The sequence below is a fragment of the Hippoglossus hippoglossus genome, chromosome 13 (genome assembly GCF_009819705.1).
Source record: "Hippoglossus hippoglossus isolate fHipHip1 chromosome 13, fHipHip1.pri, whole genome shotgun sequence".
Lineage (NCBI taxonomy): Eukaryota > Metazoa > Chordata > Actinopteri > Pleuronectiformes > Pleuronectidae > Hippoglossus > Hippoglossus hippoglossus.
In genome coordinates this window covers 26897154-26915044 of record NC_047163.1, presented here as the reverse complement: position 1 = coordinate 26915044, position 17891 = coordinate 26897154, and the positions used below count along the sequence as shown (strand labels likewise).

Below are 17891 nucleotides of genomic sequence, written 5' to 3'. Positions count from 1 at the left end.
ACATCAATACTGAGCTCTGGCACTCCGCAAAAGACAGATAGAAAGAGACAGACAGATAGGGGGAGAGGGAGGACAAATAAATAGAAAGAAGTAAATACCAACTGCAGCATCAAGGACTCTATGCTTTACGGCTCTAAACTTCAAAGTCAGAGTGAGGACACCAGAGTTGTCCACTTGTCACTGATGAACTGTTAGCTGCACGCTGACACTTGATTAAAGGAATGCTTCGCTATAAATTTATCTTGACTGACTGTCAGAGGTGGGGGGATGTTTTGACACAGGTTCTTTAGTTTGTATTTTTGCTGTAACTCTGCTGTGGACGATGACATTACTTGTAAACCACATATACAAGTTAACTATAGCCTGACTAGGATCAAGCTTCAAATGTTATGCAACTGTCAACATGTTGCTAATTTAAACATTCAGTAGACGCAGGGCAACATTTATTTTTGTATATGTACTTATTTAGCCTACTTTTAGCTCTATCTTGGACCATATAATCTGTTGTTAATATAAAAACATTAATCAGTACAACATTTTAATTGATCCATGAAATTAGTGCAACTGACATAGCTCCATCTTCAATATGGTAAGTGTAATTGGCCAGAATAAGTGAAAACCCCTATGTGGGTGTGCAGGGCCTTTAACAAATGGGAGATCATGTTGCAAACAGCAAGTGTTCCAGTGTACTGTTGGAGCACCAGAGGAAGATGAGGTTGTAGCCACCATACGGAGGAGTAACAGGAGGACCTGGTGCTGACCTGATGGGTCCTAGTTGTGGTTATATGATACAACTTCATGTCTGAATTCCCATCGGACAAACCCAGGCACGATTTCTCAGCTTGATCCGCTCATTGTTTCAATGTCTGCAACAGTATCACGGTCCTTATAATGTTCCTTTACAGCATTTACATGGAATTAAATATCTGATTCCCTTCAATTTCTATCAACTACCAGAGTTGTGTTTTCATTATTTTTGCTGCTTGCATTTTTGCAGTTTTTCTGATGAACTGACACCTGGTGTTGGATAACATTCACTGGAAATAAAATCAGGCTCCAATTCTGTTTGTTGAGGCGGAAAACAAACCCTGTTTGCATTATCTGATAAGCACTAAGTGAAAACAAAACATGCTAACATCCATTTCTACCGCACTGCACTTTTACTCTTATCAACCAAGGTTTAATTAACTTGTTTGGATCTGCAGGGATTTATGTTCAATTGTGGGCCATTTCAGTGCTCGTTTGTTTGTGGTTGTGTGTGTGTGGTTGTGTGTGTGTGTGTGGTTGTGTGTGTGTGTGGTTGTGTGTTGCTCACCGATCACAGGAGCAGGCCACCATCACACTGAGCAAGTTATAGATGATGAAGGTGAAGATGACGGCTGTTATGGTACCACGGGGAATGGAATAACTGGGACTTTTCAGATCACCTGAAGGACACACAGATCAGCCTCGTTGTTCACAGACAGACAATCAGGTAACACGCACACATGTACACACAACTGGCCTCTCGTACCTGACATGTTAGAACCAGCCATGATGCCGGTACAGCCATTAAACATGACAGCGAAAACTGTGGCAAAGGTCATCATAGTTTTAGTAGTATAATCCACCGTGTAGTCAGCTGTGGGAAGAGAGAACAACAGTTTAGTCCCTGTGGTTCAGCATTTGTCAACAGCATCAATCTACTAGTAGTTAATTTGGTTTGTTGGCAGATACTTCTCTGAACCTGCTCGCCACCAAACATCTTGTTTTACAGCATTTGAACTTTGAATTTATATTGTGTATGGTTTAATGGCATCTAGCAGTGAGGCCTCACCCTCCCCTTAAGTGTGCAGGAGAACCTAGAACCAGAACTAGAGCCAGTCCACAAGAGGAACTGCTTCCAAAGTAGATATGAGGGGCTCATTCTAAGGTAACGGAAACATGACCATTCTTATTCGTAAAAACATAAATAAGTTTTCATTCATATCACATGTTAAAGTATAATTTTAAAAGTCTGTGTGTGTGCATTCTAGTTGGATCTTGGGATAATCCAAAGCTTGCTGTGTGTAATATTTCTCACGTGTCCCCGGGTGCAGGCCCAAGTTACAGTGTTTATGGCTCAGTCATCATGTGTTTGGATATGAATCCCTGCAAACTGAGTCGAGTGTTCGGTTAGTTGTACATTTACTACATCTAATGGACCTTTTCTTCTGGTGGCACTGTTCACACGAACCAGAGTTACTAGTGGAGTGAAAAATTACATTTACATGATTCCTCACTGGCTTCCCACAATTAAATGAAGTTGGAATTAACACTGCAGGAAATGGAGCCAGAGGCTCTTTGGTGGTAATGAGTGGTTTGTGCTGTTGCAGCCCCTGTTTTTTCAGAAAATAAATATTTTCCTTCTTTGTTGGCAGAGGACAGAAGTTTTTACTAATCCGTAATGGAGCTTTTTTTCCACAGCAGCCATTTTGACAGGAAATAGTAGGTAATCACAGGTGTCACATGAACCCCGGCTGTAAACAGAGCAGAACCTTCATTAATGTGACAAAGTAGTGAGAGTTTATTTTTGACAAAGCTAGAATTGATTAGTGTTAAAACTGTGGAAACACGACCCAGGATGGTCTGAGTATGTTTAATTCAGCTTTTGAAAACTTTGTACTAAGTGATTAAATTACTGCTTTTTTTAATAGAGTTCGGAGGGTTTCACACGCGTCAGAAAACTGATTCGGGCAAGTTAGAAGATAGATTTACAAGACAACCGTGGAATTTTAGTCGCCCAGGACAGCTGCCTGTTTACCTTACAAATGCATTCAAATCTATATTAACTGTATACCTACCTTAATCAATTTTATTTAACGTAATCTTTTTAAGTGTTACCAATATTTATGTTTACCCAGCAATGATTGTGTTTACTATTTCAGTGACATGGAGGAATTCAGTAGATCTATTAAGAAGCAGATGAGGAAAAAAGGTTGAAAATTAGGAGGTAGTGCTGGTACAATCTGGGGTTTGAACATTGAAGGGTCAGGAAAAGTCAAATGTTAAAAACTTTGTTTTTCTGTTTTTGTTTGTTTGTTTCCTTCCCTCTGTCTCTATAAGAGGAAACTGTGGCACAAAGCATGTGGACTGGTTGCTGGACAGGTGCCAGTTTGAAGCAAGTGCGTGCGTTTGTGTGTAAAAAGTCAAATGAATTCTCCTTTTTATCATATAAAAGAAACAAATGTCTTTCCTGTCTCCGTTCAAATATCTGGTTGAGATCTAGTCACTACAAAGGTCATGGTATCTTTATTTAACCTGATAATAAACTGTATTATCATCATCTTTTGAGGGTTGTTGCAGTTTGATAAATAAGTAGAATGAACCATGTTTTGCATCCCAGTTCAAATTTATGTTTAAAGTTTAACATTGCTGAAATGTTTTGGACATTACAACAGTTTAACTATGGGCTAAAAAAAGACTTCAGTCAGAAGACGTTATTACCATGTGATGTCCACAACCTAGCATCATCCAATTTATTTCTCTAACAACAGAATTGTATTTAGACAGAAGAAACTGTGGCTCTGAATAGAACAATATGAGACTTTGTACTTTAAACACATTAAAGTTAATTGACTCTTTCAGTACCTGCTTCATCTGTATGTTACCACATACAGATTTGGTAAGTCTGCTAATGTTACAATCTTTTTCTAATTCATTCAACTGAAGGTTTTATTGGGAGATAAGCCGACTACTGATCGAGCAACAATCAGCACCACAGTTAGTTTTCTTTGATTCAAACTCAAATGGGAAATTTAACATGTTTTACGAAACTCTAAGACCTCTAGAGTTTCAAAAGTGGCCATTGTGTGAGGAACTGAGATTTGATCAACTTTCCCCATGAGTTTTAGGAACCAGAAAAAAGACCCACCAGTGCCTCAACTAGACCCATCATGACAGCCAATATGCAGCATAGTTTTTGCCTATAGGACATCTTTTTACTACTAGCGTGACTAATACTTTGTCACAAAATCCAGACAAATTAGGTATTTGAGAAATAATTGTATCCTATTATTATTAATGTTATTATTATTAGTAGTCGTGGTTATAAGTTACAACTACTTTTTGTTGCGATTCAATTAATGACTACACAATTTTAAAGATATTCAAAGAAGGCTAATTATGCTGAAGAACTGATGCAACAAAAAACTGCACAACCACCAAACCACAGTACACCACTCTGCAGGTCATTGTAATTAACATGGAATTCACGTAATTTAATGGTTTTAATCAATTAAATTCTTAGTGCTGATTGCCGATTATTCATTGGTATCTCCAAATCCAATCTAAGTTTGATTTGCATATAGTCGTTAAGTACACTAAAATGTTTGGTATGAACTTATTTGGACCAGCGTCCTCCACCTTACCCCACAGGTTCCCGACCAGCGTGTCCAACTTGAAGCCAGTGAAGTTGGCTGTAGTGGGAGACACAGGGCCTGTTCCGTTGGCCGTGGCGGAGCTGGGCAGCAAGATGATGTGTGGCCGTACGGCAAAGAAGCTGATGAAGATGGTGCCCAGGACAAACATGACCACCAGGAAGATGATGAAAGTGGCCTTGGCGTAGATGTGGGCTCCAACCAGGCACACCAGGAGGCAAAGCAGGGCGATGCCAGTGGCATACAGCAGAGACCACCAGTAGCCGGACGGCAAGACCTGGTAGGGAGAAGTGGCCACAATCCCGTCTAGGAGAGGACAGGACGTCCAGTTGAAGGTCATGAGGGAGAAGATAAAGGGAAAGAATTGTTAATGCTTCAAATAATTGAAAGGATATTTAGCATAACATTATAACACAGAATATTAATAGACATAGAATGTTGGAGATCTCATGATATGACAACAAGCAATGCTGACACTTTCCAACCAAAACACTGAACTGGCAGCATTTCACCAGCTGTTAACAATCAAACTTACCTTCCGGCTTGCCGAACGTGTCGATGATGGCCTCAACCAGACCCAGCACGAACAGAGCGCTGCCGCACACATTAGCCAGGAAGAACATGATACCGATGCTGCCACCAAACTCTGGACCCAACGCTCGGCTGATCATGTCTGAGTAATGTTAAGCCATAGTTCACTTGTTTTTGGATACACAGTGAAAACAGGTGTTTTTGTGTGTAGGTGTTTTTGTGTGTGTGTGTGTGTGTGTGTGTGTGTGTGTGTGTGTGTGTGTGTGTGTGTGTGTGTGTGTGTGTGTGTGCGTTAATGTTTGATTCACTTTTTTGTTTATTTCTATACTAATAGAAAGCATTTCGGCTTTAAGACATGATATTTTCAATGGATGTCTCTTTTGTGACGACCCCTTCCACCCTCACCTGGACACTAGGTGTCGCTGTTCTCTTTTCCCCTGAGCTGTAGGTGGAGGTGACGTCAGCGTTAATCAGTGCACACCTCGGCCAGGTGTGCTGTGCCCTTTAAAAGGCCTTGCCACGTTCCTCTCTCTCTCTCTCGCGCTCTCGGTGGGACGAGGTTGGCTCTCCCTGACTCCTGACTGCAGCATCCTTTTCTCTTAATTGTTCTTGGACACACGTTGTGTTGTTGATTATAATTGATTTTGTTAATAAATGTCTGAAAGAGCAACAGTCCACTCGTGTCATCTCCCTCCTTGTCACAATCTTTGAGCCGGGCTGTGACACTTTAAAAAAAAACAAAAACAACCATAACAAAAAGAATAGTGTGGTGTAAAGGATCTAAACATGATTTGAAGTTTTGAAGAGAGTCAAAACAAAGCATGATGATAGTGTGTGTAGATATTGTATAATTTTTGAATAACTTAATTCCTGTGGCCATACCATAATCATAATGTTATGACTTAAAGGGAAATGTAAAGATACGATAAGCTGTCAAATTATTGCCGATGCTCCATGGTTAATTTATTACTATTACTGTACATGATCATCTGCAGGAATTCACAACAGCAAAAACCCAAAAGCTAAGAAAACAAGGCAGTTTGACTTATCTGTGATTATATCAGCTGGTCGATAATATCAGCCGATATGAGTCTTTTATAGACATAGTATTGGAGTATTGGCATAGTTGTTTGCTTTTAAGCACCAATATTATTTTACAAAATAAACAAAGCATAAAAGATGTGCATTTGTTTACTTTTTACAAAAAATATATATTTTCTCATTTGAAGTCCTACATATTTGGTTGCATTTGTGTTTTCTTTCATTCAAATATTATTATTGTATTTATATATTATTTAGTTAAGATATATTCATAGTTAAGTTTATGACAAAACTTTAAAATATTAAGCCTTAATTACATTTCTTTGTCATAAATGTTTTATAACATAATCTTAATTGCCAATTTATACATAAATATATATACACACATCAGCTGAATGTTTTTCCTCCCTAATATCAGCGTTGGCATCTGCCCCAGAACATCAATATCAAGATTCAAGATTCAAGAAATATCAGTTGGACTCTAAATGTAAACGTCTAAATGAAAATCAGATATATTGAATAAACAACACTAATTAGGGTAATTTACAAATTCCTGGCAGGGAAGCAGTGGCATCCCAATCCCAAGACCTCAACAGTGCCTCATGATGTAGTTCATAAACAAAACTCCATTCAGAGTCACAGACAACGCATAAATGAAACGAGGGCATTGTTTGTGTTTGTGTTGGTGCAGCATGGAGTGTGTGCTCTCTGCCGACATCTTGACCATTGCTAATGTTACTGACACTGGTAGGTAGGAGGATACAATAGGCTCCCCCAGCATCCAGGGCTCCATTGGTGGAGATGGCACAAACTGACAGCACAGTCATGCAGATGATGAAGTAGGCCACCAGGAGCATGGCAATGGCTTGGTACAGTCCGCACTGGCCCACCAGAAATCCTAGTCAGACAAAAAAAATAAAAAATTAATAAACTCTGCTGATAAGCTGGTTAAACACAGAACTGCCAGGTTCAAAAGTAACTTCAGTGTGGTTAAAGAGGGAAGCTCAACTTTCCCAAAATGAGTCCACACAGTACACAGGGGAAGTGAGAATGCACATTAATACGCACTAAGATAACCATCACATCAACTACGATTGAACCACATATTCAAGGTCCGTCTTAAAACCCATATTACATATACAATGTGTACAACAACTGTGGATTATAAAATGTGAAATATGTTATATTTACAGGAGCTGTGACATGTAAAGATTATGTTGAGACTCATCAAGACAATCAAGAAAAAAGTACAAATGAAACCTGTCATTAGATTAATTAAAAATATGGATATGGTTCACTAGGTTGCACCTTCCGTTCCACACAAATGATTTGATTTACAATAATTTATAGGACCCCCACAGAGTATCAGTTGATATATTACTAGAAGCTTCTTTAAAATGTATAAGATCTTTATGAAGGGGAAGTACCATATTAGAAAAATACTTCAGGCTTCAGAGTTTACTGGATGCTACATTGACTTGCCAAGTCTCTGCTCTCTCTTGAGACTTAAGGGTTAGGGTTATCTGTCGCATGTTACAAACGTCATCAACATGCCCATTTGTTTGGAATGATTTCTCTGGACAATAAGCTGTATTTCCACGTTGGTTCACGCTGACATGTAGTACAGTGCATGTCTGAAAGCTGCTTTACAGCTCAGATGGAGGAGTAGGAGTACAGAGGTGTCCATGCAAGGGAATACGTTAATAATGAGGTTCAGCAAAAACTTAAATCTCCGATATATCAAAAGTAATTTATTTGTCAAGATCAACAGTCTGGTACATCTTAAAAAAGCTGATGTGTTTAGGAAAACTAGTAAATGGCAAACGAGCTGGTAGACTGAGTAACTCAGTTCCTGTAAATAAGCAGAAAATAATTTACATAGTGAAGTAAATTCCATTGAGCTGTAAAACAAATCAACAACGCTCTGCAGGATGTACAAGGACATGTTCCCTTTTGAACAATCAAGAGACTCAGACTTCAGAGGTTTTACCACAAGATGCTGTAAACCTCTGGTAAACCTCAGACACAGACATGAACAAGCAGAGCTCTATGGGCTGATGAAGCAAGATCAACTTCTAACATAATGATGGAATATACGAAAGTTTGGAGAGGAAAGAGCTCATGACGCAACGACACCACCTCGTGGTGCTGGTTCTGTTGTGGCAGTGGCAAATCCTGTATGGCTGCCAATGGTACTGGCACACTGGTATTTATCGATGATTCACTGCTGACAGAAGCAACAGGATGAATGCAGAGCTGAACAGGAGCATTCTGTGAGCTCAGAGTCAACCTAACGCAGCAGAACAACGATATCAAACATTGGATCTCAGTCCGATTAGACATGCGGCCTATTTGATGAAGACCAGTATAAGCAGCATAAGAATAAGCAGCGAGGATACAAAGTGTCTGCTGATGTCTGTGCATGGGTCAGACTTCAGTAGGTCAATGACTGCCAAGCCCTTTTACACAGGATGTTAAATATGATGGTTTTATTTGAAACCATGTGTATCAGCTCATTAACATTGGAACCTCTCAAGGGCCACAGTTTATCTCTTAAAGAGTCCTTTCTATATTGATTTGACATACATGTGGCACTTTTATGTTGAACCCAATATTTTATTGAGGGACAGTGTGGAACAAAAGCAGAGTAACAGTCCATATAATTATGGCCTGGACTGTACAAACATTACTTATATTCTGGTTAAAATGCATAGTTACATACAACATTTATCATGCTAATGCACTGTGTCTGAAATTACTAGAGAGCAGTAAATCAAGACCTCTGAAAATAAGGACGTTTTACTAATATTTACTGACGTGTGAAGCGTCGCACAACAGTTTGTTTTGCATCTATAAATGAAACACACACCACTGTTCCATTGTTGGAGTGGATAAGGGCTCTATATACATGAAGTGTATTTACACAGTATGTATATTATATATGGCTTATTTTGAGCGTGCAGTTTATCCACAGTCCTGCTTTGAGTGTCACATGATCACAATCCTACAAAAGCCAAAATATGATTGACAAAGAACCAGGAGAGAAAGAAGGCAGCAAGCACAGCTTTAACTAGAATGTCACTCAGTAGAGCACATACCTCAGCCAAGGGCCAGTACTTCCCTATGAAACCACATTTGAATTGACAAGATGCAGATTCTTATTTGGATCTGCATCAAATTGCACAAACCCAAAAATATCAGTCATCTAAACATCAAACATGATTTTAATCAAGAGCCATGAATTATTCTCTGAGAAATCAACTAAAATATTGATTAACGCCCTAACTCACAATGTAAAAGAAAGGGTAAAAGAATTCTGGATCTGTCCCCAGATCTGCATGACAACCTACGTGGGTCTTTCCCTGCTCATGCCCCACGCCTTCACAAAACTAGGAGGAACTTGGTTGAGTAGTTTTTGCCTAATCCTGCCGACAAACAAATAAATGCAGACAAAAACATAACCTCCTTGGCAGAGGTAAAGACACTGCTTTGTTTTAGCCTTGATGTCATTTATATGCACATTCTAGGATGATATATGCCCTATTTTTTTTTTATTTACTAGTAAACATTATCTCATGATAACAAATGTATATTTTTTTAGGTTAAAGATGTGTAATTCACCAGTGAAAGAAGTCTCTTTGTTCTCACACAAGTTGAGAATCTTTTTTTGAGGCGGGGAAATTAACAGTAGTTTCACATCCACAATGGCAGTGACTGTTATTTCCTGGGCAGACTTTACCGTAACAGAGGGAGAAGAGTAGTTTGAAAGTTCAACACAGCAGCCACTACGTGTGTGTGCGCTCTTGTACAGCTATCTTTGTGAGGACCAGTTTGAGTGTACAACCGACGGAGTGAGGACATTTTGGGAAAGTGAGGACCTTTTGGCCGGTCCTCACTATGTGACCCCCCTTTAATGGACTGTTTGGTGGTTAAGACTTGGTTTTAGGGTTAGGGTTAGAGTTAGGTTAAGGGTTAGGGTTAGGCATTTAGTTTGGATGGTTAGGGTTAGGGTAAGGGGGTAGGGAATGCATTATGCCGATGAGTGTCCTCACTAAGAAGCTGTACAAACGTGTGTGTGTGTGTGTGTGTGTGCAATATGCGTGTCCACAGCACAGCAGCTGACATCTCACGAGACTGTGGGCAGGGGAGGTGGAGGGAATGAGAGGGAGTTAGAAAACAACTTAGAAGGTACAAAACAAAGCAATAACACACACAAGTGCAACATCTAAATACCTGGAACACAGATAACAGAAAGGAGCAGATCAAACTGTGTGAGGATGAAGAGACTTCTTTCTTTTAAACTTTTAAAATAAAAGATTATACATTTGTTATCATGACATAATGTGTTCTTCTCAGTGGTCTCTGTCAAACCTTAGATTGCATTATGATAACTATAGTTTTACATCAGCAGCTTTTTTTCCACATGAATACTTTTATACTCTTGGTGATGTGAACAAAAATGAGTTATTTCAGCTACTTTTCCTTAAACTTACACAACATTACTCGGAATGACAAACAAGACTCCTTCCTCTAAATTACCAGTTCTAGTTCCCCGATAAGAAGGATTTTACCAGTAGAAACCAGTAAGTTACACTTTCCCTACAGATCATAAAACTTCCAGGGACACGTTACATCAGATTTAGAACGAAAGAAAAGTCGGGTCGAACATTTCATTCACACCCAGTAAATGTAAATAAGGAGGAGAAAAGGCTTTCCTGCTGACTGGGAGAACTCATCCACCTTGCAGGTTACATGCAAAACTGTGTGAGACGTTTGGTGGTTTTAATATATTTTACAAAGTGGAAATTTAATAAAGACATGTCTGCCTGTGGTATTCCTCACTGAATAATTAAATTTGATGACAAACTCCATTGTGGAGCACTCACTATACATTCAACTGGTGATTCAACTGAGGAACAGAATTTGTCCTACAAGGAAATTTAAAGATACAGAAACTAATTTACATGGATTTATCTCATGACACCTGGATAACTGCAACATCCTTTTGACAGAATCTGTAGACTGGCTTCATACAGCACAGAAGTTAGCTGCCAGGCTTTAAAACAGCTGTAGAATGGGGGGGACAGAGCTTTTGAGATAAGAACCCAGAGGCTCTGCAACACCTTGCCCGAGGATATACGTCAGGCGGAGTCAGTAGCTTCCTTTGAACTTAAAACATACTTTTGTTGTACCACATTCCCTGAGTTGACCTACTTGGGTTTTATGCTTTAATTTCGATTACTATTACTATTATTATTTAATCTCCATCCCATCAGATGTGGGTAACAAAATATGGTCCATGCATGCAGTCCAGTTCTGACACTGGTAGCACAGGGAGGACTTATAAGAAACAGGGGCTTGGTTTTAACTGCAGTCGTGTGTGTACAAAACCTACAATGACTAGTTCCCTCCGTACTTTATTGACTTGTCAGTTTAAATCACCTTAGTGAACACTGATTTAATAAAACAATTAAAATACTTTGAGTGGAGTCTATTAGTATACATTTGCAGTAATCCATCCAGGATTATTCAGATAGAAGAACAAAATGAAACTATATTAATATCGCCAGTGAGTCCTAAGGCCAGACTTCTGTGTGAATCTTTAAGATCTCTGTGTTTTCTAATAGCGGCTTGGTGGAGCCTGATCAGTCACACAGAGACGTGCAGTGATTGAAGTTGACAGCCCCGGTGCTCACCTATTCTCAGGAACACCACCACGCTGAACATGGACAGCAGGGTGGGGATCACCACGCCGACGAAGGTGGACAGTTTCTTGGGTTGGCCCGCCTGGGCGGACCGCTGCCTGGGCCCGCCCGGGTGCTGGTCCGGGGGTCGGCCGGCCGGAGGCGTCCTCGGCGCGGACTCATTGACGCTGGTGGAGAGGCGGTAGTGGAGAAGCGGGGTCCGCTCGGTCATGGTGGAGCCTGCGGATGGAGCAGCGAGCTCCTTCACAACTTCATCAATTCACTGAACGATGGATAAGGCGAAACTCCCTGACGCGTTCCTGAATAGGTCGTTTTTAACGGTAAGTAGTTACGCCTACCCGACTACATGGCGGAGCAGGGAAGTGCTTTGGTCAGTGATAAAAGTAACTTCCCGTAGTAGAGTTACATCGAAGAAGAAGAAGAAGAAGCACCGTTATCAGGTATTAAACTGTGAGATACTGGTTTCCTGGTCCAACTCCTCACTAGAATATCATGTGATTTCTGCAGCCATAACAACAAGTACAGCTTCCGGTTATCACTTTCAGTATAAAAGACAGAACAGAGCTTCTGATAAATGCTACAAAACAAAGTGGGGACAGAGCTGCTGAAACAAGAGCCCTGAGGAGTGCAGGCTGAGGCCGAAGCTTCCTTTCAATCAAAGCTGAAAATATACTTTTATTTGTCCATATTCCCTGATTTTAACTATTACAAGTTTATAATATTGTATTGGGTAGTCATGCTTAAATATTCTAACTTTGTTTGTGGCTTTATTCTTTTATGGCTGTGTTTTGTATGTTTGTACTAGTTTTGTTTATGAATAATAATAATAATGATGAGTATTATTGTTATTATTACTACTATTAGTACTTTGTTATTGTTGTTATTATTATTGTTATTGTTATTATATGCATATAGAGAAAATTCAATGTAAATGTTTGTTGTTGCTGTAACATATGCAAACTGCAATATTGATATAATGGTCTATACAAAATACCATCAGCTCTCATTAAATCAGTGGTGCCATACAAATATCTACCAAGGCACTCAGAAATTATTAAGAGCTATTTTTAAGTCATTCATTATAATCCACAAAATGAAATGCAGGCAGTGTATGAGAATCACCAGAAATACGTGCGCTTGTCTTGTTTTGGAAATAAATCATTGAATTTCCGGTTTTTCCTTGTCTGCCCATCTTAGCTTGACACATCAGCCTGTAGCGTTGGTCCCATGTTTCTGCTGATGTTTCCAGCCTGTTGCTTTGGGTCATATGATCAAGTCAGCTGGACCAATCAGGAAACCGCATTCTTTCGGCCACCTGCTTATACCTGAACCCTGGTGGTTCACTGCTACTAATGTGTAATTTATGTTCTGCCTTTCGAACAATATTTAACTTTTTCAAAAATTTGAAATAATAAAAATTATAATTATATTAATAATAATAATGAAATACTAAATGTAGGGTAGTTGTCCTCAATACATGCATTATTTACGATCGATGAAACTTCCAGTATTAAAGTGTAATTTCTAGTGTAATGTGCAAAAGTGTTGTTCAGATAATTCAGTAGAGTCAGTATTTTTGGCAGCAGTGTCATGCTATATGGAAAAGATTTGCCAGATTGAATCATTCATTTATTTATAAATGTTTTGATAATAATGACTGCTTTAACACTATTGACACAACGGTTTCAATTAATACAGAATAGTGCAACAGTATAGTGACCCATGTTTCTCACAAACATTGTCTCCCCAGTGAATAAACACTGTATTATACAGGATGTACATATTGTTTAAAAAACAGTAAATGTATACATACAAAACCTATAAAATGATTGCAGACAAAAAACAAATCGGTATACGTACTTGCATATTTAGTAAGATTACAAATAACTGTGCATACACTGATTTGATTAATATTACACAGGGAGAAATGCTGCTTTACCACAATCATGGTGCATTTTAACTGATCATTTGTATATTCATATTAACATCATCAAAGTTTTAAATGTACGGTAACATCTACCAACTTTCCACAGCTGAAGATGAAGAAGAGATGAGTTGCTCATTTTATCTCCTTTTCTGTATGAGAGTGGTCCACTGCTTAATTCAACACCTCTCATCCGGCACCAACGGAGGGAGCTACAGTCACAGTTTTGATTATACGTTTCAAGAAGTAGTATGACCAGTAAATGACACTCACTGCCTCATTAAAGTTTTTCCTGTTTAGGCAGCATATCCAAATACTTCCCATCTCACAACCAAATTGACTCAAATGAAGTCAAATGACAGAAAACAGCATTACAGTCACATTGCTTTAACTTAAAAGATCCTGAACCCCTATTTCTGAAAATGTCCTGACACCATTTGGTTGTTCTATGAAAAGGAAGTTACTGACTTCACTTAGCTTATTTCATGTGGTTATATTGTATCTTTGAATCTGAAACAGACACACATCACTATCAATAAAAAAACCTTTTGATAGTTAATTGCTGGCAGCATGACTCTAGGATGGCGATGTCTCCTACTCTGTCTGTTGGTCAGTAAACCAGTGTGGACCACATTAGACAGAACTTTATGGGATAGTCTTTGGTGATTGATTATCTTTTGATGAGATGCTGTCATTAGGTCACAATTTCTATTTATCAAAAATGCTTTGTGATAAAAAATACCTGCAGACCTAATTATATTTCAGCTTCACCTAAACATGAGCAAATGTTAGATTGATAACGCACTAAAAAAGATGTTAACAAAGTAAACATCACATGCTTATCATCACCATGTTATCACTTTCAATGTCCCCATACTGCTGTGGCTTAAGTATGCAGACTCACTGAGATGCTGGTAATGATGTAGTTAAACAAGTTCTGCTTGAGAGGATGAAATATAAACACAGTTTCTAGTAGTCATAACGTATTTTGTAGTATTTTCCACCAAAAAAACGCCTGCACAAATCTGTCATTGCTTTCATTTTACTAAATCTTTTGCCACCTCCCTCCTGGGCCTTGTGCAAATGTGAAAACCACCAGTAATTCTGCCATTTATACCCACTTAGTCCCAGTCCTTTCAGCTTGAGTCTTCCTCAGCACAACTGGGCCTCTCAGTCCACATCACACCAGCAGTGCAAATATGCTCATTCCCATTTGTTAAATTAACCTCTGGCTCCTTTGGTATTGGTTGTCCCACATTCTTCCTTACACATCTTGCAATGGAGGTCAGTAGGAATGTTCACCACTTTTCCCTTGAGTAGCTTTATGTTGTGTCTCGCACTTTGCTCCTGATGGTTGTTCCACAATGTTTGTGGAACAAGGCTGTGGGTAGCATGTTAGCTTCCTACTTTGTGACATTTGTGTCCACTGTAGGTCTTGGATTGTGTAAAAGTAGGTGCCTGGGGGTAAAGAATTGGGGATGAAGGACGAAGGATTTCTTTATTATCCCCGAGGGGCAATTTGTTTTACAGCCAGCAGTCACAAGACAACAATAAAGACAAAGACAGTAGACAACATAAAAAAACAACTTACATAGAGATATTTAAAAGGCCAATTGCAGTAGAGACAAATTAGTTTTTTTAGTTTTTAAGGGGGTGAAATCATGTGAAACTAATTATGAATAAGTGTATTTTATCAGTGAATGTATATAAATATGTCAGTTAGCCTTCAGTAACAGTGGCAAATTGAAATGTATTTCTCTCATGATAGTGTTTTATTTTATGTTTCTTTATCAAACTGATAGAGTTACGTCAACTTAGTACTTTTGATGATTTCTTTTCTCTATGTTTATGTATACACGTTTTACAGAGATGTAATTTACAGCAGCTTACAGTATATGTGGTCCTGGCATTCATGTACTGTATGTGAAGTGCGTTGACAAGATTGTGTTGACAGATTGTTTTTGATGTGATTCTCAGTCTCTCCAACCTTGTCGTCTTCATTTTCTCCTCTTGCATTCTGTCCTGACAAACTTAGACGGCCCCCACCACTGCACCACCTCTGCACATTTTCAAGTCTGTGCTGAGGTGGTGCAGAGGACAAGCGTCAAAGGGATTTACAATCTGTCTGTTGCTCGCAATATACAGCACCCTTATCCTTAAACCCAGAAAGAAAACTCAGCAAGAGTACCAGAGCAGGGATTTATGTAAAAAGTGGACAGGTAGGTGCCAGCAGAATTACAAAATAAGGAAAATGGATGAAAAATGGATTTAGTGAAGCAGATTATACATCAGACGTATTCATTGATTTTGGTCCAAGAGGGAGCAGCTGAACAAGTCAAACACATCATTGACATAACACCGTATAAAGTTGTTAGGGTGAATGCAAGTCGTTTTTCATAGACTCTGCAGACAGGATGCATTATAAGCAAGTACTTTGAGACACGTTCCTGCCTTTGATGATTTTGTCTGTCCAACACGCACTCTGCTTTTTCTGTTTTGGTCTCAGCCAACCAGACGATATATTGTATTATACTCTGTTTCACACCGTTTTATTGGGCTAACATAAGTGTTATCATCTCTAGCATAAAATCACCTGCACTTAACAAGATAAAACAGCTTGTATTTTATAGGTAATTTAGCCGAGTGTTTCTTTCAAAGTTTATAGACTGGAAGTCTAAAGAGACAAAAGACAGTAAAAGCTCCATAGCTGATGGGAAATGCAGCAGGGTGCTAACTCTCTTTGGCTTTGTCCCTATAAGAGACCCCTTTCACTGTTGTTTATGTAAAATGGTTTTGAATCATTTTCTACAGTCCACTGGAGTAAGAGTTTCAGGTGATATGTTAAAGTAAAATGATAGTAGCACAACAATAATCATCATCATCATCATCATCATCATCATCATCATCATCAACATTGTTTATACTTATATACTGTACATTTTTCTTTGTTCCCCGATAAAAGAGGTACCATATATACTACACTGATGAGCAAGAATGATATTCCACTATTTGTTTTAAAGATAGTATATGTATCATTTGTAAATGTCTGCCACTAACACATGATTGCTGAAGATCAATGTCAAAGCTGCTATCATCATGTCAAAAATTCTATGACTAGTATAGCCTGAATTTAAGTTTTTATTGAAGTCTACATTTGGTTTATTTGAAAATCTATAAAAAAACATCTCTGAGGTGACAAACCACAGATGCAGTGTATGAATGTGTGTATAAATGGGTGAATGGCAAAACCTGTACTGTAAAGCACTTTATAAATACTATTATAGACTATTAATAGACTATTATTAAAGGTGCGAACACACATAATGTAGTGTTGGAGGGGGACCACTCAGTGTTCCAGTCCTACATCAGGGAGGCTAAACTGGACATCCCCCAATCTGTCAGCTTCAATGGTTGTTTTTGTATCTGGTTCTGAAATCAAAAAACAACTCTTTGCTCTCATGATCCAAACAGGACGTACGACATTTTTTAGAATATTCCATCTTTAAGAGTCTTCCTTACACTGACTCTAGACATGCCCCCAATGTTGTAGACAAGGAAGGTGAAGGGGGACGATGAGCCATCACCTCAGCAGCAGTGAATTACAAGGAGCTGTGACAAATATCTTTGACATTCACATAATGTCGTCCTGGAGGTGGACCAATCAGTGTTCCAGTCCTACATGGGGGAGGCTCGACTGAACATGACAGCAGGGTATCAAGGACCAGGAGGAGAATCTGTGTGTGTGTGTGTGTGTGTGTGTGTGCGTGTGTGTGTGTTGTGTCTAAGTGGTGTAGCTCGTGCTCATGACAGTAATGAGTTCTCATAGATGGTGTGTGTGTGTGTGTGTGTGTGTGTGTGTGTGTGTGTGTGTGTGTGTGTGTGTGTGTGTGTGTGTGTGTGTGTGTGTGTGTGTGTGTGTTTGTGTGTTGTGTCTAAGTGGTGTAGCCCGTGCTCATGACAGTAATGAGTTCATATAGATGGTGTGTGTGTGTGTGTGTGTGTGTGTGTGTGTGTGTGTGTGTGTGTGTGTGTGTGTGTGTGTTGTGTCTAAGTGGTGTAGCTCGTGCTCATGACAGGAATGAGTACTCATAGATGTGTGTGTGTGTGCACAAGTGTTCCTTGCAGCACATTATCTTGCAGTTGTGCGTCCCTATACGGGAAGAGCCATTACCATGGTAACCCCCAGCAATGACTACTTAGTGAAAGGCTGGGCTCTTCTCTCTCTCAAGCCCCTCTCTACCTCTCTCTACCACTCTGTCTCTCTTTTATCTGAGCTCAGGCCGTGCCTCCTGC

The 17891-nt window shown here is 39.2% G+C and overlaps 1 protein-coding gene across 1 annotated transcript in view; it reads right to left on the bottom strand.

Moving 5' to 3' along the window:
• Nucleotides 1–12145, bottom strand: part of zgc:153039 (uncharacterized protein LOC767698 homolog) — a 68834-nt gene extending 56689 nt beyond the window's left edge. Inside the window, exons 1-6 of the mRNA XM_034604497.1 lie at nucleotides 11666–12145; nucleotides 6733–6867; nucleotides 4933–5070; nucleotides 4389–4703; nucleotides 1514–1621; nucleotides 1316–1427 (exon numbers count right to left, since the gene is read on the bottom strand). Of these exons, the coding sequence (XP_034460388.1) occupies nucleotides 1316–1427; nucleotides 1514–1621; nucleotides 4389–4703; nucleotides 4933–5070; nucleotides 6733–6867; nucleotides 11666–11885 (1028 nt within the window). The 5' untranslated portion in view covers nucleotides 11886–12145. The remainder of the gene's footprint in view (nucleotides 1–1315; nucleotides 1428–1513; nucleotides 1622–4388; nucleotides 4704–4932; nucleotides 5071–6732; nucleotides 6868–11665) is intronic.
• Between the last annotated feature and the right edge of the window lie 5746 nt (nucleotides 12146–17891).